Source organism: Diabrotica virgifera, chromosome 10 (assembly GCF_917563875.1).
Source record: "Diabrotica virgifera virgifera chromosome 10, PGI_DIABVI_V3a".
In the NCBI taxonomy this organism is placed as follows: domain Eukaryota; kingdom Metazoa; phylum Arthropoda; class Insecta; order Coleoptera; family Chrysomelidae; genus Diabrotica; species Diabrotica virgifera.
Window position 1 is genome coordinate 48,517,060 of NC_065452.1, and position 23,857 is coordinate 48,540,916.

The 23,857-nt window shown below is 33.1% G+C and overlaps 1 protein-coding gene across 1 annotated transcript in view; it reads left to right on the forward strand.

Moving 5' to 3' along the window:
• The first annotated feature begins 2,587 nt into the window (after window positions 1-2,587).
• Window positions 2,588-23,857, forward strand: part of LOC126893020 (follistatin-related protein 3-like) — a 99,184-nt gene continuing 77,914 nt past the window's right edge. Inside the window, exon 1 of the mRNA XM_050662960.1 lies at window positions 2,588-2,825. Coding sequence (XP_050518917.1) covers window positions 2,588-2,825 — 238 coding nt within the window. The remainder of the gene's footprint in view (window positions 2,826-23,857) is intronic.

The following is a 23,857-nucleotide window of genomic DNA, read 5'->3' on the forward strand; positions in this document are numbered from 1 at the left end:
GCCATATAGGAGCACCGACCATATATAGCATTTTGTGAATCTTAGTCTTAGGCTTAGGTAAAAGTCAGAGTTCGTAAAGACGTTTCTGAATTTCATGAATGCACTTCTGGCCCTTTCTATCCGACATTTAATTTCCATATCCGACGTCCAGTCTTCACATAGCCAGGTTCCCAGGTACTTAAACTTTCTTACGCGCTCTACATCTTGGTTGTTATATGCTAGTCTTGCATTTTGATGTTGACATAATTGACGGCTGATTATAAGGAACTTCGTCTTTTTTTATGATGAAGTCCCATGTTCTCGCTATGCTCTCCAATTTTATTAAGAAGGTTTTGGAGGTCTTCTATATTGTCTGCTATTAAGACCGAGTCATCCGCATATCGTATATTATTGACCCAGGTACCATTTACTTTGATGCCGCTTTCGCGCATTCCTCAAGGGCTTCCTGGAAGGTACTTTCTGAATATAAATTGAACAGCAGTGGGGAGAGAATGCATCCCTGTCTTACATTTTTGAGAATTTTTTGAGCTTGCGTTGTTTCATTATCCACCTTGACGACAGCTGTTTGACTCCAGTAAAGAGCTTTTATGCAAACGTTCAAGAACATTATACATATATCAATTTTGCGGAAATGACTGCCAATCGTGAGCTGAGACAATTTCAGGTAAACATTTTTATTGCATGAATGATTTTGGCTCAACAAGGTATACGACACGACAAAATTATTGATTTATATTCTAAAAGTAAAGATGACTCAAATTTGACTACAGAACAGGCCTCCACTATGTGCTTATACGTATTTCGAGTTTAGCTTATCCTCATCAGAGCAGCTGTGTAGAAGCACTAAACAGGAATCAAGTGTTTTCATCCCTTCGGTGTAATTATTAAAGTAATTACAAAATATGAAACTGCACTATCTCTGAATCGTCAGTCAAAATGGAACAGGAACTAAAATTCGAATTATTTATTCTCTATATTTTTAAGCCCAATTCCTCTTCAATGGAAATTGGCTGAAGTGGAATTGGGCGGGCCATAGAGCCAGAATGAAACGGGAGATGGATCCAAAAAATTAAAGTGTGGAGACCAAAAGCAGACAGAAGAAGTAGAGGGAGACCACCTAGACGATGGACAGGCAACGCCGACGTCAAAAGGATTGCTGGGAATTGGTTGCAGGAAGCCCAATATCGGCAAAACTGGAAGAAATTAGGGGAGGCCTATGTTCAATTTTGGAGGCAGAAAGCTGGATGATGATAACATTTTTTAAGATATAATAAAGCAGAATATAAAGCAGTCAAAAATTTGATCCAAGTTACGTGCCTCTACACAGGTGTTCTGATGAAAATAAGTCTGTAGTGGTATAGCAAAACTTTATGAGTTCGATTTGTTGATATTTGACTGTTTGCTTGATATATGTTATCTAGTAACATTTCTTCAAGTTGGTAGAGTTTGGATGTCTATGATGAAGGTAAAACCCTTGAAAAATGAGAATGACTAATATATAAGTAACTTATGATATATAGTAGTTCCATTTTATTTTTGCCCATGTGGGACGACTCATTTTCAAAAAAATTAAATGAAAACATAAAGTGAAACGTACGCCGATGTGTATAGTATATAGTATACAGTATACAAAATGTATATATGTTACCGGCCAAACCCGATTTTAGGACAAACTAGTTTGGCCTAGGCCCTAGGCCAAAGTTTAGTTTGAGTTTAGTTCACGGACAGACAGACAGACGGACAAGCGGACGGACAGATGGACGTGGATAATTCAACATTTTCACATTTTTTGAAAATTGGTGAAAACAATATTAATTCGTACTCGATTTTATTCGTAAGTGTATCTTTTCTTTTAATTTTTGGAGAAAACCTCATCCTTTTATTTATTATTTTTTATATTATTTAATTATTATACAAGAATATATTGATTTATAGCATGTATCAATATCTCCATTCGATGTATCATAATATGATATAATATATCGATGTATAATTTTTTCTCCATCCCTGTTGGGACGTGATTTGGGAATTCCCCGCATGTAAAAGTCCTTATTACATGTTCGCTAAATTACTTTCGTCTCGTCTAAATTGGTTTACACTAGGTCGTACTAGTTTATCCTGAAGTGTGAGTCTTTATTATATCAGGATAAACTAGTTTGGCCTGAAGTATGTGTATTTATATCAGGATGAACTAGTTTGGCCTAGGCCAAACTAGTTGATCCTGAAATCGGGTTTAGCCGGTAACATTATACCCATCGACGTTCGTTTCACTTTATGTTTTGACTTAATTTGTTTGAAAATGAATCGTGACGCATGGGAAAAGTTACAGCGGAAGAAGTATATCCGCCCTTTACTTATTAGGTAGAGCAAAACTTGTTACTTGGTAGGGTAACTAGGTAACTAGGGAGGGTATGTTACTTGATTTCTTATGTTGATTACTTTTCGTTTTTGGTTTGGCAAAACATGATTCAAACTTTCAAAGTGCTCTCCTGAAAAATTTGGTTAAACGCACATATCAGCCTTTGCCAAAACACTACATAAATTCTAAATACGCATAAGCACATATTGGAGGCCCTGTTCTATAATCATGGACGATGGCGAAGCTAAGATATCAACAGCAGAAATAGTCCTACTTCCTTTGGATATTCATCATCCACCTATATCTTTTGAATTTAAGTGTGAATCATGTGTTAACAACCCTGGACTGACTGGTGACGCTTTTTATAGAGATTTACATGCGCTCAACGTCCTAGATGTTACAAGTTTTCTTTCTCAATTTAATTGTGATAATTTGTTCAAAAATAAATCTCTTGATGATATGATCAGTATTTTTTACGATATTATATACTTAACAATTGATCTTTATGTTCCTGGTAAAAAGTATTCAGCAAAGAAATTTCCGGTGTGGTTTTCTCCAGATCTCAAAGTTGCAATTATTCAGAAAAAGAAAGTTCACAAAGAATATCTGAGAACTAAATCCCCCACTAGTTTTAATGAGTTTTCTGCATTAAGGGCTCAATGTAAACGCTTAAAACAACAATGTTATCGTGATTACATTGCATTTACTGAATTAATCTCTCAGGGATAATATTAGAAATTTTTAAAATTTGTTAGTAATAAAAATAGCAAGCCTAATATACCATCAATTGTACACTATAATAATATCATTGGTACTAGTGGTACAGAAATTGTTAATTTGTTTGCTGAATATTTTTCAAAAACTTATAGTGATAGAGATTGTGTTTTGCAGGATAATATTTTAGTTTCTGGTAACATCAATTTATCAAAATTTACTATATCTCAATTTGGCATTTCTATTTCGTCTAAAACTTTCCATTTTGGATAGCAACAAGGGGCCAGGTCCAGATAGTCTTCCACCTTCTTTTTTAAAACACTTAAGCTTTTTACTTTCTAGACCTCTTCTTCTTCTTCTTGTAGTTTCATGGCCTCCACCTCTTAGGTACTTGGCCAGTCCTCGTATTTAGACTAACTGGAAGGGAATCCTCTTTTCAAAGGGTCTGGATTTTTCCATATTCCCTTCTTTAAATTCATTGTGATATGATTTTCAAATAACTATTTTTATTTTATATTTTAATTTGAAATATTGTTAAAAATTGATTGATCTTTCTTAAGGTTTGTTCATTAATATTATGTAGGAGATTTTGTATTGAAATGGGGGTTGGACTTCCTATATTAACAAGTTCCTGATACAGGTCAAATTGATTTGTTTTATTAATTGGGCATTCAAGTAACATATGAGTTATACTTCCTATTTGTCCACATTCACAAAAATGAGTATCACTACAATTAATTTTAAACAAATGATCTGGTGTGTGACAATGGCCCGTTCGCATTCTAATAATTGATGTCAAGTGCTTTCGATCCACAATTGTGAATTTGTGGAACCAAGGGTTTATAGAAAAATCACTTTGGCATTGTTGATACCATTTGCCTTTAGTTTTAAACTGCTTTGTCCATTCAACTTTAAACTCATTTACAATTTTTTGTTTAATAAAAGGCAAAAAGTCAAATTTATCTATTTAAATGTCTGCAGGAACATTTAAAGTATTGCCTATATTTGCCAATTTATCAGCCTCTGTATTCCCCTTTACTCCAGTATGCCCTGGAATCCAAGCTAAGATGATATTAAATCCTGCTTCCATTGACTCAATAATGAGTCTTTTAGTTAGGTTTACAATATGGTTGTTTGTCCCCCAGGTGGTGTTATGTAATTTTTGGATAGCACTTTTAGCATCTGAAAAAATTATTGCTTCTTTAATATTTTTTTCGATACAAACAGACACTGCCTTGTTAATTGCAATAATTTCTGCAGTGCATATTTGAGTGTGCTCATGTAATCTGGGTGCATAGTTATAATTGATTGAAGGTATGTGTACCCCAAAACCTACTGTTCTCGACTCGGGATCTAAAGAACCATCTGTAAATACCCATGTATAATTTACATATGAAGCTGAAAATTCATTAAAAAATTCCTGATGAGTATAGGTTTTCATTTTTTTGTGGGTTGAGAAAATTGTCTGAAATGTTCCCGTAAGATAATTCAGTTCGATCTGAAAGCAGGATTTAATGTTCTCTTTATATAGATTAATAAGTTATTTGTCAAAATTATTTTTGATTTCAATCAGATATGGTGGCTCTTGTGATTTCCAAAATCCTATTTTATAATTTACTTTGGTTCCCAACTCTGACAGAATGTCGTTCAGTGGATTTTTCAGATCAGCTAGGATTTTTTCTAGACCTCTTTTTCACATTCTTAACCTGTCATTAAAGACAGGGATGTTCCCAACCTACTGTAAAGCTAGCTTTATTACCCCAATACTAAAATATGGAGATAAGTCTTAAGTGAACAATTACCGTCCGATTAGCATTCTGAGTTGTATTCCCAAAGTTTTTGAGAGCCTTGTATGTGACTATTTGTCAGCAAGTTTAAAAGGCTGTTTTATCGACCAGTAATTTGGATTTCTCTTTAGCCGCTCCACTGAACTTAATTTATTGACATTTACCGACTTTCTTTTGGACTCTCTTGAAGGCGGCTTCCAGGTTCATGCTGTATACACAGACTTTACAAAGGCGTTTGACCGGGTAAATCACAAGATTTTAATCAATAAGTTTAGACGTCTGTGTATCCAGGGTGAACTTTTAGAATGGTTATTATCCTACCTATCTGAAAGAATACAAATAGTACGTGTTCAGGGTTTTCAATCGTTTAAAATTAAGGTACGTTCAGGAGTGCCACAAGGGTCACATATGGGACCCCTTCTATTCAATATCTATGTTAATGATAATCCCTCCTGTTTCCACTTTGCTTTTTTCCTAATGTTTGCTGACGATTTAAAATTATATTTGGAAATCGAGAATGATGGTGACTATCAAAAATTACAATCCGACTTGTATCGGTTGAGCTATTGGTGTGATAGCAACGGAATGGAACTTAATGTTAAAATGTGTCACTTAATGGATTTTGGTCGAAATGGAACTCCTACAAATCATATCTATACTATTAAGGATTGTCCTTTAGACTCCGTATCTCAGATAAAAGACCTAGGTGTTGTACTCGATTCCAGCTTATCCTATATCCCCCATATCTCATCTATTGTCTCAAAATCACTTCAACTTTTAGGGTTTATTAAACGTTGTGCTAAAGACTTTCTAAATATCCCATCCATAAAAATATTGTATTGTTCACTTGTGAGACCTCACCTAGATTACTGTTCATGTGTTTGGTCTCCACACTATAACACCCATATTCTAGCTATCGAGAGAGTTCAGCACAAGTTCTTAAGATTTGTTGCATTTAAACAAAACCATAGGGTTGATGAAATTAACTATTCTAATATAGAAAAGTTTTTCAACATAACCTCTATCCAAATCCGACACATGCATAAGGCTCTCACAATGTTTTATAATATACTACACTCCAATAATTTTGGTCCTCAACTATTGGAGAAAATTAGCCTTCATGTACCCAGTAGCCAAACGAGACTAAATCAACGTTTTTACATTAGACCCGTTCGCACTAACTACGGACACAATTCCTTCATGTCCAGAACACCTAGGTTTGCTAACCAATATTCGGAATGTTTAGATTGTTATAGTTTTCCAAATGAATGTAAAGCTCAGCTTAAAAACTGTGTGTGATAACTAGAGACTGGAAAATATGCACTAAAAAATGTCTAAAATATGCATGCAATATGCATTTTAAAACAAGCTGAATATGCACAATTAACATGCAAATATGCATTTATATATGCACTTATTTTTATATGAATAATTTTATGGTTTACGTTAAATACATAAATAAATAAAAAATAATAAAAATAAATAAATAGGTTTGAATTTAAACCAAATTGTATTATTATTTCTTAATATATTTTTTTAACTTCAGGTTTTGTGACAAATAAAACGGCAAAATATTTTATTTTGACCACAAGATAAATAAGAGTACAATAAAATAAATGTACATATTTTTATTGTTACAATATTGATTCATATTTTCTAAACTAATATTATAAAAAGAGTACAATAAAACAAATTTACATATTTTTATTGTTACAATAAATAATCATATATTGATTCATATTTTCTAAACTAATATTATGTCTTCTATCTGTTAATATTTGTTTATAGGCAGAAAAAGATCTCTCAACGTCACAAGATGTAATTGGGGCATATTTAAACTTTGCTATTAGAGACGCATCCATATTAATATTTTCATCGAAGTTTCCAAAATTGATTATATTATTTATTGAACGCAATAAAGTGAAACCCTCATTTTTGTTTAAAACGTCATCAAGTTTATCTTTAATTTTTACTCCAATTTCCCCATTCAGATTTGTTATTTTCTGTTTAACCGAATCAACAATAGACATACTATTGTGAAGACATAAATTTTGAGCCTCTAATTTTGTAATTGAACTTTCAATGATATCGAAATTCGATTTTATATACAACAATTGATTTTTAATAGACTTTTCTTTAAAAATATTTTGACAGTTATCAATAGCGGTACAAGTCGGATCAAAACTTGAAATAACGCTTTTGATGTCGTCGTAGTGTTCAGATAAAAATATAGCACTTTTAAGCCAAGTTCCCCATCTGGTTAATACTGGTTCTGGTGGTAAAGGAATATCGGGAAGCATCTCCCTATATACCTGTACACGTAGTGGTGCTTTCAGAAATACTTTTTTTACATTATTTATTAAGGTGTTTACATTGGGAAATTCAATTCTAACTTTCTCTGCAACTCTGTTTAGGCCGTGCGCCAAACATGTACAGTGAATTAAATTAGGGAAAAAGATTTTAAGATTGGATGCAGCTTTCATCATATATGAGGCGGCATCACTAAGCATTAATAATATTTTTTCAAATGGTACTTGATCAGGTAAAAAAAAATTTGTTAGGGATTCGTTAACAAATCTAGCTATTGTAGCATAGTTTGTTTTTTCCAAACATTTTACACTAATTAAGTATGAGTTTTTAAAATCGCCAGAGTCGTTAAGAACTCCAACAATTAGATTCGCAATTTGTCGACCCTTTGTATCCGTTGTTTCGTCGACGGAAATCCAAAGATATTCGGCTTTTAACTGATTTTTAATACTCGTCATCACATCTTTGTAACATGCACTGACATATTTTTTCCGAAGAGTTGAAGAACTTGGTATTTGAGCTGGTTTATCTTTAATCTTGCAATAAGTTTTTAAAAAGTTTTGACACGATTTATGTTCTAACTTGTGCAGAGGGATATTGCAGTTCAAAAAAAAATGGCATAAATCCTTTGCAAAGGTTTCTTGCCCAACTGACGTATTCTGAATCTGCAAACTGTTCTGTAGAATCTGCTGGCGAGGTTTATTATCATTTTTTGATAGCTTAGTTTGGTGAAGTGAAGTTTTTATGTGTTGAACTACTTGGAATTTCTTTTGACATGGAATCTGGAATATAATGATAATGATGTTTTAGATGTTTTCGTAAATAGATACCTACATTAAAATGATCAAACTTTTTAAACCTCCCCCAATTTTTTTTTATTTCTCAAAGTGAAATTGAAATCGTCAAACAATAAAGTACAGTCAGTGTACCGTAGTATACAGGGTGGGCCACTCTCAACACTTCGCTCTGTATAAGCCAAACCGTTGCGAACTTTAAAAAACAGTTTTTGAAGAAATGGGACGGTTTGTCATTTTAGAATAGACAGACACATAGATGTGCAAAGAAGTTTGATAAGTTTAAAAATCTATTGAAGTGGAGAACTTACCTTTTTATCACAAATGGTGCAAAACATACTTTCACTGTCGATAACTTTTAGATGATTGTTACTTCCAATCCAACTTCTGAGAAGACTTGATTTTTCCCTTGCTACTTTAGGCATTTTCACAATAATAATAAAATGATTTTTTTACACAGTATAGTCAATAACTTGCAATCACAAAAGTTGAATAATCGGCGATTGATTTAAGACTAACCATTCATAAAATAAAATAATCTATCCTACCCTTAAAATGCTTAAAATTTCGTTTTGGTTGGTTTTCCCAGAATAATTCATAGTTGGCCGACACCAGCAGAAAGTACAGGTAATATTTGTAATGTTATTCAAAATATAATCGGTATTTACTTAGGTAATTTGTAAATTCTGAGAAGTCTATAAATCTTAAATATCCGGATAATGATACCTGCAGCTATAAATAACGCCCATTATGTTTATGGGTACAACAACAAAGGAGCTTAACAGCAAAATATTTACTTTCACATTTTATTTTAATGGATGTTGATGTTACTAATATATACCTTATTTTTAATTGGGGTAGAGTAAATTCCCATCAAAATATGCATTTATATGCTCTTAAATCTCCAAATATGCAAGGCATATGCATTTATGAAAAACATGAGAAATATGCAGCATATATATGCATATGCATTTTGCATATAATCCAGTCTTTAGTGATAACTTAATATCCTTGTGTTTAGTACATCTTTTGTTAATGATTGTTATTCAATGTTCCTAGTTTGTATGATTAAAATTTTTAAATTTACTTTAGGTTAGGTTATAAATCTCCTGTGATTAATGTTTATAATGTATTTTAATTGGGTGATTGCCCGTTGATAAATAAAATAAAATAAATAATCACATCTGAATCATCTTTCTTTTAGTTTATTTCACTTTTGTGGGTATAAAAGGAATTAATTCGCTCAAGATTATTATCACGGTGAATGAAAGGTCGTGAATGCAATAATTATAGGTTTCCTTCTCGAGTATTTCACCACTCTATTCTGCTTTATTTTTCCATCTTAAAAAGCGCACAGGATAAATAATTCGAATTTTAGTTCATGCCCCATTTTAAGTTATGATTAACATTCCTTTTCATTTCCTTTCCACTCCATGTAACTCGAATGATGTGTTAAAATCAACAACAAAATACACACACCCAAACTTATATGGAATCACCTGATATTTTTTATTATTTCGTGCGAATTTAAAAAAACGAACACACGAAGTCAAACAATATTTATTTTATCGCAATTCAATAACAAATATATAACAATTAAAGAAAACAATAAAGTATTTAACAAACAAATTGAAATTAGTTTTATTAAAGTCAATAGCATAAAAAAATTCAATGTAAAACGAATAATGTTTAAATTGTTATTTATTTTATTTTTTTGTTTTTTTTTTGTAGTCAGTGTTATCACCTCTTGTCCTTATGCAAGCTTGAGTTTACGTGGGCACGCTCCTAATCAAATTATCAACATTTTGTTGTGGTAGGTTGCTCCATCCTTCAGGATCAGCTTGTACTAGCCGTGAGGTGTTTTGTGGATTATCATGGCGAGCTCTAATTTTCTTTTAAGCATATCCCACAAATTCTCTATAGGGTTAAGCTCGGGTGAGCAAGCAGGCCACTCCAAACAAAAGATACCTTCTGCTTCAATGATGTCTCTAGTCACTCTAGTGGTATGTGGAGGTCCATTATCATGCAAGAAAATTAAATTTTCTCCTTTTGCACCTCTCCAGAGCCTAACTACAGTTATCAACATACCTGTGAGCAGTTACAGTTGATTGGATCAAAATTAAAGGAGTTTTTTACGGATCACAATTCCTCTCCAGAACATTACACTTCCTCTTGTATACAGGGTGAGTCACCACTAACGGGACGAAAGATTACAGCGAAATGGTAAAAGTTTAAAAAAAAAATTTAAATTAGTAGTTTGTAAGTTGATAAAAGCTACATTTAAAAATTATTTTGAAATATACAGGGTGTCCCAATAAATGACGGCGGCGTATCAAAGTTATATTTTTTCTTATGGAACACCCTATATTTTATTGTATTTTTAATTGTCCGCAAAAAATAAGGTATAGTTTCATAAGGCTTCCCTATACCTATGTACAGAGTGTTCTGAGCTATGTTGACTTTTCTTAAAATGTAGAGTTTTAAAAAAAGACTTATTCTCAAGTTAATTATGAAATTATGAAAAAATTACTTTTACATTTAAATAGTTGGATATTGGTTGAATGTATTCTATAATTGATTATTACACATTTATATACAGGGTGTTCAAAATTTGCAGTTTCATTATTGGATTATTCAATGTGTCCTATGATGCTTATTTTAAATAGAACACCATACATATTAGTAAATAATTATACTAAACAAATTTACCTCTTTCGAACGGTATGTGGATGTCCTATACCTAGGTCTCATAGTTATTGCGTAATTTACAATTATTTAAATTCTTAATCTGTAAATCGATTTTAAAACAAAAGATGTAGTTATTTAATGTCATTGTATCGCATTGTCATTTTATGACAGTACGTTTTGGTAATTATCTTATAATTAATTGTATTCCATGATTGATTATTAGGTATCCATTTATTTACAGTGTTCAAAATTTACAGTTTCATTATTGGATTATTCAATGTTTTATATGATGCTTATTTTAAATAGAACACCGTATGGCGTATATTAATAAATTATTATACTAAACACAGGTTCCTCTTTCGAATGGTATATGGATGTTCTATAACTAGGAGTCATAGTTTTTGCGTAATTTACAATTTTCTTAAACGGTAAATCGATTTTAAAAATATTTATTTTAGAGTCACTCTCGATTTTTAAACCCATCATCTTGACATAGTTGGTATGAACGAGTGTAGTTGTAAATAAAGATGTATATTTTTAGTTGCTGATTTGAAAAATAAATTTTGTCCCTATTGAAAATAATTAAATACATAACGAAACAAAGAATTTTATTAAAACAAATACATAAATAATACAAAATGAATCACAACTTACTATAAGTAAAAAATGATCAGTTATGTAATAGATGTTCAAAATGTTTGCTATCTTGTGCAATACAACAAGCGATTTTATCTTCAAATGATTTGCTTACATTATTTAACATAGGTGGTGTTATGGACGCAAAAGCGTTCGAAATTCTTAATTTCATATCATCTGGAGTAGTAGCAACTGTAGCATATACAATATTTTTAATATAACACCATTTAAAAAATCCATCTTTTTTCAATCCTGGTGACCTGGGTGACTTTCGTAGATAGCGTGATTGTTCATTTTTAGGAACAATTAAATTTGAATATTATACACGGATGTTTATATTTTTGATAATTACCAGACCATACTGTCATAAAATGACAATGTCATACAATGACATTAATTAACTAACTACATATTATTCTGTTTTAAAATCGATTTACAGATTAAGAATTTAAATAATTACAAATTACGCAAAAACTATGAGACCTAGGTATAGGACATCCATACACAATTCGAAAGAGGTAAATCTGTTTAGTATAATTATTTATTAATATACATGGTGTTCTATTTAAAATAAGCATAATATGACATATTGAATAATCCAATAACGAAACTGTAAATTTTGAACACTCTGTGCTATTTAAATGTAAAAGTAATTTTTTTATAGTTTTTTAAATAACTTGAGAACAAGCCTTCTTTTAAAACTTTAAATTTTAAGAAAAGTCAACATAACTCAGAACACTCTGTACATGGGTATAGGGAAGCCTTTTAAAACTATACCTTATATTTTACGGACAATTAAAAAATGCAATAAAATACTGGGTAAGAAAAAATAAAACTTTGATACGTCGCCATTTATTGAGACACCCTCTATATTTCAAAATAATTTTAAATTGTAGCTTTTATCAACTTAAAACCTATTAATTTAAAATTTTTTACAAATCTTTTACCATTGTGCTGTAATCTTCCGTCCCGTTAGTGGTGACTCACCCTGTATTTGTGAACAGATCTGACAGTTTTCGTTCTTGCTTGTCTTCCTCGACCTCTAAGTACACGATTTCATGGGTCATCTGATTTTACACAAATCCTGACTTTTCCTGAAAATAGCACATTTTGTTAATTCCCAATGTTCCAGTTATGGTGGTGAAGACACCAATTTAGGCGATCAATCTTGTGCTGCCTGGATAAGTCGGGTGTCCATAATTGTGTCCTGCTGTATACTTCTTGGCACGAACTTCCCTTCTTATCGTTTCAACTGAAAGAGTTACACCTGTAGCTTCCAAAAGCTGCCTTTGGAGCTGCAGGTGAGAAATGGTTGAGTGTCTTAAAACTGAATGGACAATTAAACGATCGTGGCGAGCCGTTATTACTTTTTGGCGACTTTCCCAGCCTTTATTTTTGAGCTTTCCTACTCCTGTTACCTAGCATAGGTATTGGACAGAACGCTCTGTGTTACGTCTGGCTCTACAGCTATGTCCCTCTGAGAACATTACTTGCTCCACAAGACCAATAATCTTTTCCGTTGTAAGTTCTATAACCCCTTTTGACGCATGTTTTAGTTTTTGGGCGCAAAAGTTAGTTTATTTATTTTCGTTCAATTTGCAACTCAAGCAAATAACCTATACCGTACTGAGCTGTACTATCTGATTGTCTTATATGTAGATTTGTTTATTTTCAATAAAACCTTTATTCTTCGCAACAATAACAAGTTTTTTCAAAAGAAATAAATATTACTTTGAAATAAATGGTAATTCCATATAAGTTTGGGTGTGTGTAATTGTTGTGCCTACCTAATATCAACATTTTCGACCTTCTAAATTATATTACTGACAATACCATTTTATTGCCTATTTTAAAATTCTGGAATGGCATATGTAAATTTTCAGTAAAAGCCACGCAGATAAAATTAAATTATGAGAAGAATTATTATGTTTTTTCCAACGTAATAAAACAAGATCCCATCGTAATAAAAAAAATAATTGGAAACCGACTCCTCATTTGGAAATCCAAACATCAAGTTTATTTTATAATTTTGGTTTATCTCTTAACAATATAATGTAGAATAAAAACAAAAATAATGTTAAATTCAGGATCTTTCTACCGAACATAAATTTTCTAAAACAGGACACATAAAATTTCTTTTAGCTTCCGTGTTTTAAAATAATAATAATAATATATTAGCAGTTCGAGCCAATCATTTGGTTTGGTTTGGTTTATAATCTTCCTCAATTTCTGTTTGTTCTTCACTTTTTGATTCCAATTGCTGACATTGAGATACCTCAGATCGTCATTAACTTCATGACTCCATCTGGTCCTAGCCCTTCCTTTTTTTTTCTCATCTACTGTAACGCTTAACAAGAGTTTTGGCCTTCTAACATAGGTCTTTCTTTAGACATATCCTAACCATTTAAGGCTTTGTGCTCTTACTACAATATATTAGGCCCCCTTCCTAATAACACAAAACATTCCAGGAATGTTCCTAGAAGGTACACATAGGACATTGAAAACATTCCTGGAATGTCCCCAAAAGCACACGAACGTCCCTGGAAAGTTCCAGGAAACTGCTGTGTCAGCATTTTAAACATTCCTTGAATGTCTTGTTGGAACATTCCATGAATGTCTACGAATGTTCTTTGAACATTCACAGTATATTTTTTAGACTGAATGTCTTGTTGAAACATTCCATGAATGTCTACGAATGTTCTTAGGACATTTAAAGTATATTTTTTAGACATTCTCTGAAATATATCGTCAGTTATGTGACAATACCTCCTATATGTTTTTTCATGAGTTTTGCAGGAGACGAAAAACATTTTTTAAGGTCACCCAGTGTTTTCATACGTAAATTTTGACTTGTTTTATAGTAAATAGATAGTTGAATTTACTACAAAACAAGTCAAAAAATATATGAAAACAGGAGGTGGCCCAAACAAGTTTTTCATCTCCTACAAAATTCATGAAAAAGCAGATAGGAGGTATTGTCACATCACCGACGATATACCAGAAGTATATGTGGCCATACAAAATGATGCATCCTTGATAAATTTCATTTTTATTGCACAAAATCTTGTCATATATTTTTTTCCAAAATCATCACTACGGTGACGATTCATTGTATTGAATTGTACATTACAATTATAATCTGGTCATAACTCTGACCAATGAGCAATTTTAATTTAACCTAAATTACTACTGTTCCTTAAAATGAAGAGCTTACCCCATAGCATCTCGTATCTAATCTAACAGGCACACCTATCACTCAAACTAGTTCAAAAAGGCTTTGTCCTCTTCAATCTTCTAGTTTGCCCAGTAGTATCGAGGAGCTGGATTTCCTCAATATTCTTGTAGGTACTTACGAAGTTGTTGCTTGTGACTTCCAACTTTACTCCAACTTTAAAAACAAATCCAGCCGTAAAATATTTATGTGCCTGAAGGCTTTTGTATGCTTTCATCTGCTGCTTAGAGTAGTAACTGTGAGACTCCACCAGATATGTATAAATATCTATAATAGTAATTTAGTGGAATGCACTTTATGGTAGAATCCAATTCTGACTGAATTGTATATAAATCTAATCCCCAATTATTTTCAGCTTCAATAAATAGCTAAAACAATAAAAGAAATAATGTTATTGCTTGCAAAATTCATCAATATTGATAAATATCATAGAAAAATGAACAGTAAATAAAAATTGTTTCCCCTACCTTTCTCCAAACATCTGGAGTTTCCAATAATAATTTCCTTAAATAATCACTTTGCAGTGTGGTAAAGTTTAAAAAGTTCACAAAATACAGCAAACGAAATCCAAATGAATCCAAAATAGACAAAATACGACGATAAATAATGAAATGAAATGACATATTTCAAACATAATATAATATATTACAAACATAACCTCTAACCTCTGTAACTTTTTGTATGCCAACCAGAACCAGAAGTCACGTGGTTTGAATTGCCTAAATACATATATACAGGCGCGGCAAATTTGAAAATGAATGCAAATTGAATAGCATATGGCCTCTCTTAAAATATAGGATATTGGTAGTATGTTCATAGAATGTCTTGTGGTAACATTCCACCAATAACTTAATCAGATGTTCACCGAATGTTCCTTGAATATCCAGGACATTCAAACATTAATAGAACTTTGATAGTACATTCCTGGAATGTTTTGTGTTGTTAGGGTTATATAATTATTCTAACTCTGTCTTTTCTTTGTGTCCACTGATTATTTATCACTATTCCCCCAAATATCCTAAGAAGTATTTTTCTTTCCCATTCTTGTAACACTGATATTTAAGTTTTTGTCATTGTCCAGTCTCATGAATCAAACGTAACTATTGGTCTCATTACAGTTTTGTATGTTCTTAATTTAGCTGCTTGGATATATTATATTTTTTCTTTTTCTATGTATATTGAATCCATACCTGCAAGGATTTCCTTGTTTGGGTATCTCATTGAGAACTAGAATACTTAAGTGCTATGTTTTCTCCACCTTGCTCTATGGTGTTGAAGCCTGGACAATGACAGAAGCAACACAAAAGAGAATCCAAGCATTCGAACTCTGGTGTTACCGTAAAATTCTCAGCATATCCTACATGAGCCATACGCCAAATGCTTAAGTCTTGCGGAGGATGAACAAGGAAAGAGAGCTTATGTTTATAATAAAAGAATGGAAAACACAATATTTTGATCACATCGTAAAAAATTAAAATTATGAACAGCTCAAACTTATAATTTCAGGCAAAATCAATAGCAAAAGAGGACCAGGAAGAAGACGCAACTGTTGGCTTAAAAACCTACGACAATTTTCTTCCAAAAATTCTTCTCAATATTCGTCGTTCCCATATTTCAATTTTCTGTTGTAGTTTCTTTGTTAACACCCATGTGTCGCACCCATACGTCATCATAGGTCGCAGGAGAGTTTTATACAGCCTTATTTTTGTATTTCTCGATACCTCTTTGTACTCCTGTAACTTGGGATTTTGAACTCCTGTAATGCCTTCATCAGTTTTGATCTATCTACATTGTCATAAGACCCTTAAAATCCACAAAGAGAAGGTGGGTCGGTATGTCGTATTCATATGCACCAGAAGGAACTTGTTTCAGCATAAATACATGATCACTCGTTGTTCGATTTTTTCTAAAACCAGCTTGATATGTTTTCTGTGGATACTTTTTTTTGGTTGAAATGTTATTTGGTTAAAATGGTTGAAAGTACCTTATATGTGACATTCAGGAGTGCTATTCCTCTATAGTTATCACAACTTGACGGGTCTCCCTTCTTATGTATTAGGTATATTATAGATTTGAACCACTCTTTAGGTATTATTTCCTTTTTCCAGAAATGACATATTAGTTTGTAGATTTTTTCTCTTAGCTAGTCTCCTCCATATTTTAAGTTTTCTGCTACTATCCCGTTTTCTCCAGGGCTATTGTTTTTCATCCCAGTTAAAACTTCCTCAACTTCATCATTAGTTGGTCTTGCAATATCTATTCCATCCATTAGTATTGGCTCTCGTTCATTATCGTTTTCCTCCCACATTTCACCGTTTTCAACTTATTGTATTTGCGATCTACTCCGACTAAGTATATTTTATCTCCCAATCTTCTCGCTTCATTTATTTTTACTTCTATACCCATTTTCTCATCGATAAAATTTTCTACTGCTTCTCTTGTTTGTGCTTTTCCAGTTCAATTGTTTGTAGATAAAGCCAAGTTTTTACCGGAGACATAAAATTTCTTTTAGATTCCGTGTTTTAAAAAGTCCTATAAAATTTTTGGAAGAACACCTAACCAAACTTTATAAATCGTTATAAATTCGTAGAGTAAGATCAACTCTCTGTGCATTAAATTACCCATAAATTTTCGCAAAGGTAATACCCGTAAATTTAATAGTTATCCAAGTCGCGTATATATCCGAAATAGTGAAAAGTTAGATTTATTGTAACTTTAGTGATATCTGAATTTTATATAAATGCCCTAGAAAGTAAAGGGTTAAGTTTACTTAAAACATGCTTGTGACTGCAGATTTTAAAATTTATTATCAGAAATTCGAAAGATTTACTGACCCGCAACTTACAATCGGGCCTTGCTATAAAGCACGTCATTTTAACGGTTTGCACGAAATCCATTTTTTCTAATCGAAACTTTTTTGAACAAAACATCTTGCATGTTGTATACCGACTCCTCGCTAAAATAAAATAAAAACTTTTAAAATAAGGATTAGTTCATACTGCCAAATCTCCTGAAAAATATTCACATTTCACCTTGTTACAGTAGGTATCCCATTTTATTTTAATAGATGTGGTAGGTTGTGAAAAAATTGTGTATCCGTAATTATTTCTCGAAGGATCATCCACATCTTCTTGTCGTAGCACTACAATCCTGGGTAGGTTTGCTGACTGCACAACTCACTTCCATCTCGAGCGGTTGTCCATGATAGTTGGCCATACAGTGGAACCCCTATAAGTCGGCTCCCGATAACCCGGAAGTCCGGCTAACGCGGACCGATTTTTATCAGACAAACATTTAAACAATAAAATTGTATGTAATATAATATTTGAGAGATAATGAGTATAGTGGAACCTCGATAAGTCGGCCCCCGATAACCCGGAAGTCCGGCTAACCCGGACCGATTTTCATCAGACAAACATTTCAACAATAAAAATTTATGTATTATGTTAAAACATTTTATCTGTACCCTCTTCTGGAATGTCTTAAAAATATCGAGTTTCATTGATAAAACTTCGCTTCGACCATATATTGGAGAGATAATGGGTATTTGTGTAATTTGAACTATACGATAGTAAAAATGACTCATGGCACACGGCGGCGGCGGCGGCAGAGCGATGTTAATTATCTGGGGCTATCGCAAACAACAGGCACTTGTTATTCTTTTATTTATTTTCAACTGTCTTTTAAAAAATTATTTTTAAACAATGGTCTTTTAAACAATGAAAGAGCCACTGTTCTTAAATAACATAATATTGTTCCGATGGCAGACAAAATTGACACAACCGACACTGACTGAGATTTTTTACCTAGAAATGAACAATACTCTATACTGTCTATACTATACTCTATACAATTATAGGTAAGTTAGATGTGTACTGTGCATATTTATATTTCATGTTATTTTAATTATAACGGACTTTATCTATAAGTATACCGCATTTTATTAATTTTTACCATACTCTCCGGCTAACCAGGATTTTCGATAACCCGGGTCGGCCGCGGTCCCGATTAATCCGAGTTATCGAGGTTCCACTGTATTTGTATAATTTGAACTATACGATAGTAAACATGACTCATGGCACACGGCGGCAGAGCAACGTTCATTAGCTGGGATTATCGGAAACAACAGGCACCTGTTATTCCTTTATTTATTTCAAACTGTCTTAGCAATAGAGAGTTTTTAAACCCTCTACTTTTTCACGTACCTTAAACGTAAAATTGTATACTTGTCATGCGCATTGAGTAATAAATAAGGGATAACGTGTTTATTTAAAGTAGTTTTTGAATCCTTTCAGAAAACACGCACACAGGTTAACGTTAATTGACATTTGGCAAACGTAACCTATAAAACGGAAGTTGTGTCCTATAACCTATTTTATTGAATTATTTGCCATAATGGAAGAAAATGTATTAAGACGTTCACCAAAGAAAATTTACTACTTGAAGAACACAAAACATCCATCCTAAGTTTAACAAGACAATTCAGTCAAGTGTCAAATTTTTCAAGAAATTGTGTAATTTAGAATTGAAATTAGAACCTGATAGTTTTTAAGAAAAACAAATTTTGATTACAATTTAATACATCGTTACAATATTTTCTACAAATCTTACAAATACGTCATCCCTTAATGACGTGAAGCTTATTTCTACCTTAACCTTCCGATGACCAACCTTTTTTTGTTACACGGATGACCCAGGGGGGGGGGGAATGACCCCAGGTCAAAAATGTAAAAAATGACAATTAACAAAAAAATGAAGTTTTTTTTTATTTTTATTTTTTGGCATGGACTTTATGTCATTTAGCCAGTCGCAACATGAGTATTAGTGTCATGTGTAGTGTGTATGTTGAGTAAGTGTCTTGTTACTTTGCAAATTCGACGTCATTAGCGTAAAACTACTTGGAATTACACATAATAGACGGTATTTTAAATTTTTTTCGTAAAATATAGGGAATTTTTTTATTTCAAAATATGAGGATATCTAGAATGATATTAAAGTCAAATAAAAAAATAATGAGTTAAAAATTGAAAATACTTTTGAATTTATTAAAGAAAAACATACCCTGGGGTCACAATTTCCCCCGCTTGGTCATCCGAAGGTTAATAAGGGGATACCTTATCCGCTAATAAAGTAATACGTTATTTTTCTGTTAATGCGCATGAGCAGAATAACGTATAACGTTTAACGTTACTGAAATAAGGGACTTAAAAACTCTCTACTGTTTAAAAAAGACTAAAAGACTATTTAAAAAATTATTTTTTAAGAAATGGTCTTAGTCTGCACTGTTCTTAAATAACATAACATCGTTCTGATTGTGACCGTATTGTGTGTAGTACAGTCGTATTTCAATTATAACGGAGTTTATCTGTAAGTATACCGTATTTTATTAATTTTTACCATATTCTCCGGATAACTCGGATTTTCGGTAACCCGGATCGGCCGTGGTCCCGATTAAACCGAGTTATCGAAATTCCACTGTATATATTATATTAAAGGCTATATTAAATCTGGCAAATATTATCTCTCTCTCCATTGCATTCGTCCAACTAAAAATATTGATGAACATATTATCACAAGAAAGTCACAGGCTGGTCTTGGACATTAACCTTTCCAAAACCAAAATCATGGTATTCCACAAGAACCCCCATGAACAAATTACACCCAAGATAAAAATAAATGGTATCACCACCCTTCAGAGTTACCAAAGCTTCATAAACCTGGGCAGAGATTTAAATAGTAAGCTAGACCACTCAAAATAAATTAGAAGACGCATTGAAATATCAAGGTCTGGTTTTATGAACATGCGTAAAATGCTCTGTAACCCCAAACTATCAGTTACAATAAGATTGAAAACACTAAAGTGTTATGTGTATTCTCTATTAATATATGGCTGTGAGACCTGGACATTAAAACAGGATGACGTCAGAAAAATGAATTCATTCGAAATGTGGATGTACCGCCGAATGCTAAGAATAAGCTGGACCAGTAGAACTACGAATCTGGTCATACATACAATCAAAATTAGAAAGACGTCATATCTACGACACATAATGCACCATAGGGAATTTGAGCAACTCCAGGTAATATTAGAAGGCAAAATCGAAGATAAAAGTGGTATAGGAAAAAAGAAAAAATTCTCGCTCCGAAACATCAGAGATTGGACCCACAAAACAGGGAATGACCGAATTCATCAAGCCCAGAAAAAGAGACGGCTTTACCTATTGTGCAGAGTGTGCGGTGCACACGAGCGCCGAGCGCCAAAGAGCGGGTCCTTTACTTTGTTTCAACATAAAATATGCTTTACAACCATTAATGAAAAATTACATTGGCACTTAAGCCCGATTTATAGATTGCGGACCGCCCGGCTGTCCGTCCAACGAACGGGCGGCAATATTTTTATTCGTTTGAAGACATAGGTACCGACAATAATTCCGAAATAGGTTGTGGATCTTATAAAGGTAAAAATAAGCTTTGAAGGAATGGATTAAGTATTATATTTAAGTTAACATGTAAATATAAAGTAAAGCGGCTTTTGATTGAAATTATTTAAAAGGAAGATTTTCTTTTATTACCACCACAATTATTGCTACATTTAGCGGAGTCAGAGCTCCTCAAAAATTATCCATATTCAATTTGTTGTTGGTTCTTTTAGTAATACGTAGAAATATAAATTACGTAGTTCATCATTTTATCAACCTCAACCAATTCTCAACCTTACCTCATAGATGAAAAAGTTCATTTTTGATTAAATATTTTTTACAGATTTGGGTGGGTTGTTCTGATGCCGTGAATACCTATTGGCTTCCAACATTCTTAATCTATTATTGCACTATTTGCATCTGGATGTTTGTTTACATTATAAGCGTGCCTAATACCCTCTAATACCCTATGTACTAGTATTAGGTAGGTACTTATTCGACTATTCCATTTTGACTACGCGTCTACCAAAGGGCGCCAGGGCATCAACTGCACACGGGCGCTACATGGGCTAGAGCCGCCTCTGCCCAGAACAGAGAGAAATTTGCCATATTGATTGCCAACCTCAATAGAGAAGGCACTTAAGAGGAGGAGGATTGCATCCGTGGGTATCCTAAGGTCTTCCTTCCTGTGGAGGCTTCCTCCCAGATTTACTTGGCAAAGTAATTATTTGGGAATCTATAGACATGGCCAGCCCATACTAGACGTTGGGATTTAATCTCTTGGGCTACGTCAATTGCCCGATACATCTATTTGACTTCCGCATTTTTTCTCATTCGCTATTGGTTGCTATTCGGGTAGTGATAAACTACGAAGATTCTTCTGGGGATTATTCTCTCAAAATATCTAAGCTTTCTTTAAATTGCTTTGATCAGCGTCCACGTCTTACTCTCACATGGGCATCGATCTAGTCACCGTTTTTTTTTTTCATCATAATATGGATGGAATAACCAATTTTTTTTTTATTTATTAAACACCAATAAGATGCTTAAGAATACTACAATCGGATCAAATAATGTGATCAATGAGCAACTTATTTCTAACCTAAATTACTACTAAAAACTTAAGACTAAGGGCAAACTCAATAGTACCCCTTAGGTTCTGTTAGTATATTGCACAAATGTTAACTTGCACCATCACTTGCACCGTGCACTATTTTTCACTTAACTAACTCGAAGGGTTTCTTCCTCTTGAGTCTTCTGGCTAGATCCGTGTTGTCGAGGAGCTGGATGGCCTCAATATTGACATGTTGAAGAAGTCGTTGTTCGTGACTTTTGGCAAATTTTTCTATGGTCTTGTTAACAGCATCCATGTGTATGTCCCTATGGAGGTCACTGTTCCTATAGTACCATGGAGCGTTCACAATGTTCCTTAGCACTTTGTTTTGGAATCGTTGAATGATGTTTAAATTAGTATTACTATCGCAGCCCCATAGCTGGATGCCCTATGTTCATATAGGTTTTATAATTTTATTTTATTATGTTTTATAATCTGTTTATACAAAAGTATTTTATTGTAAATCGAGAGAGTGGGTTGACTTCCCAATAGCCAATACGTTTTTTTATACTTCATGTTAAGCTGTTCTCGTTTCTTTTTAACATGGACCCTCCAGCGTAGCCTAGCGTCTGGTGTAATACCTAAATATTTTGCGGTATCGACGTATGGTATCTGAGTATTATTAACGTTAACAGGAATGTATTGTTTTTTCTTGTTTGTAAAATTTATATGCACTGACTTCATTTCGTTTAATTTAATTCGCTGGTGTTTAGTCCACTTGTTAAATCTGTTAACAGAGATTTGTAGTTTTCTTGCTGCTTCTTCATGGTTTTCACCTACGGCTAAGACGGCAGTGTCATTAGCAAAGGTAGCTATTGTGTTATGATCTACTTCAGGGATGTCACTAGTGTATAATAGGTATGGGACCGGTCCTATCACACTACCTTGTGGTACACCTGCATTGATTTCCTTTAGTTCCGAGTAGGCTTCTTCTTGCTTAATCCTAAAAACTCTCTCTGATATATGATTCCAATAATTCTGTGTATTGTCTTGGCAAAATCCTGCTTAATTTGTATTTAAGTCCTTCGTGCCATACCTTAACAAAATCTTGCGCCACATCGAGGAAGACAGCGGAGCAAACTTTATTTCCTTCCAGCGACCTCTCTATTATATCCGTTATTTTATGGACTTGGTCGATAGTTGAATGACTTTCTCGAAACCCAAACTGGTGTGATGGAATTAGAGCCTTAGCATCTATAAGAGGTTTCAACTTTTCAGCAAAAGCTTCTCGTATAGCTTTGAAATTACGGATATTAATGAAATCGGTCTGTACGATGATACTGTATTTGGTTGTTTTCCAGAATTAAGGATCATTATGACTTCAGCCACTTTCCATATCGTGGGAATATATTATCTTAATCTGAACCATTTATAAGATATGTCAGTTTTACTATGGCTTTTCTAGGCCAATTCTATTGGAATAACCAATGAAACCGTGTTAATATTCTAAATACTAAGTGCTGTTCCGTGAGCGAAAGATACGTGATTGTTCTCTAGATGTGTAATGTCAAAATCGTTTATCTAGTCCTTTGGAACAGAACCATTAGACTGATAATTATTATTTCCAGAGTTCACCAATCCAAACAATCAGATCATATCCAGGGGCGATATGTGGATCAAATAATACTCTCCTCATGGCTAAAGTTAAGCTTAAACTTAAAGCGCCCAACAAACGAAGAGATACAAAGAATAGAGTCTAGAGAAAGGAGGAAGACTTATTCCAACAAGTACAAAGAAGTATGCCCTCTATTCTTAAGGAGACATCACACGAAATCTGGCCGACTATTAAACATTATACATCAATTAA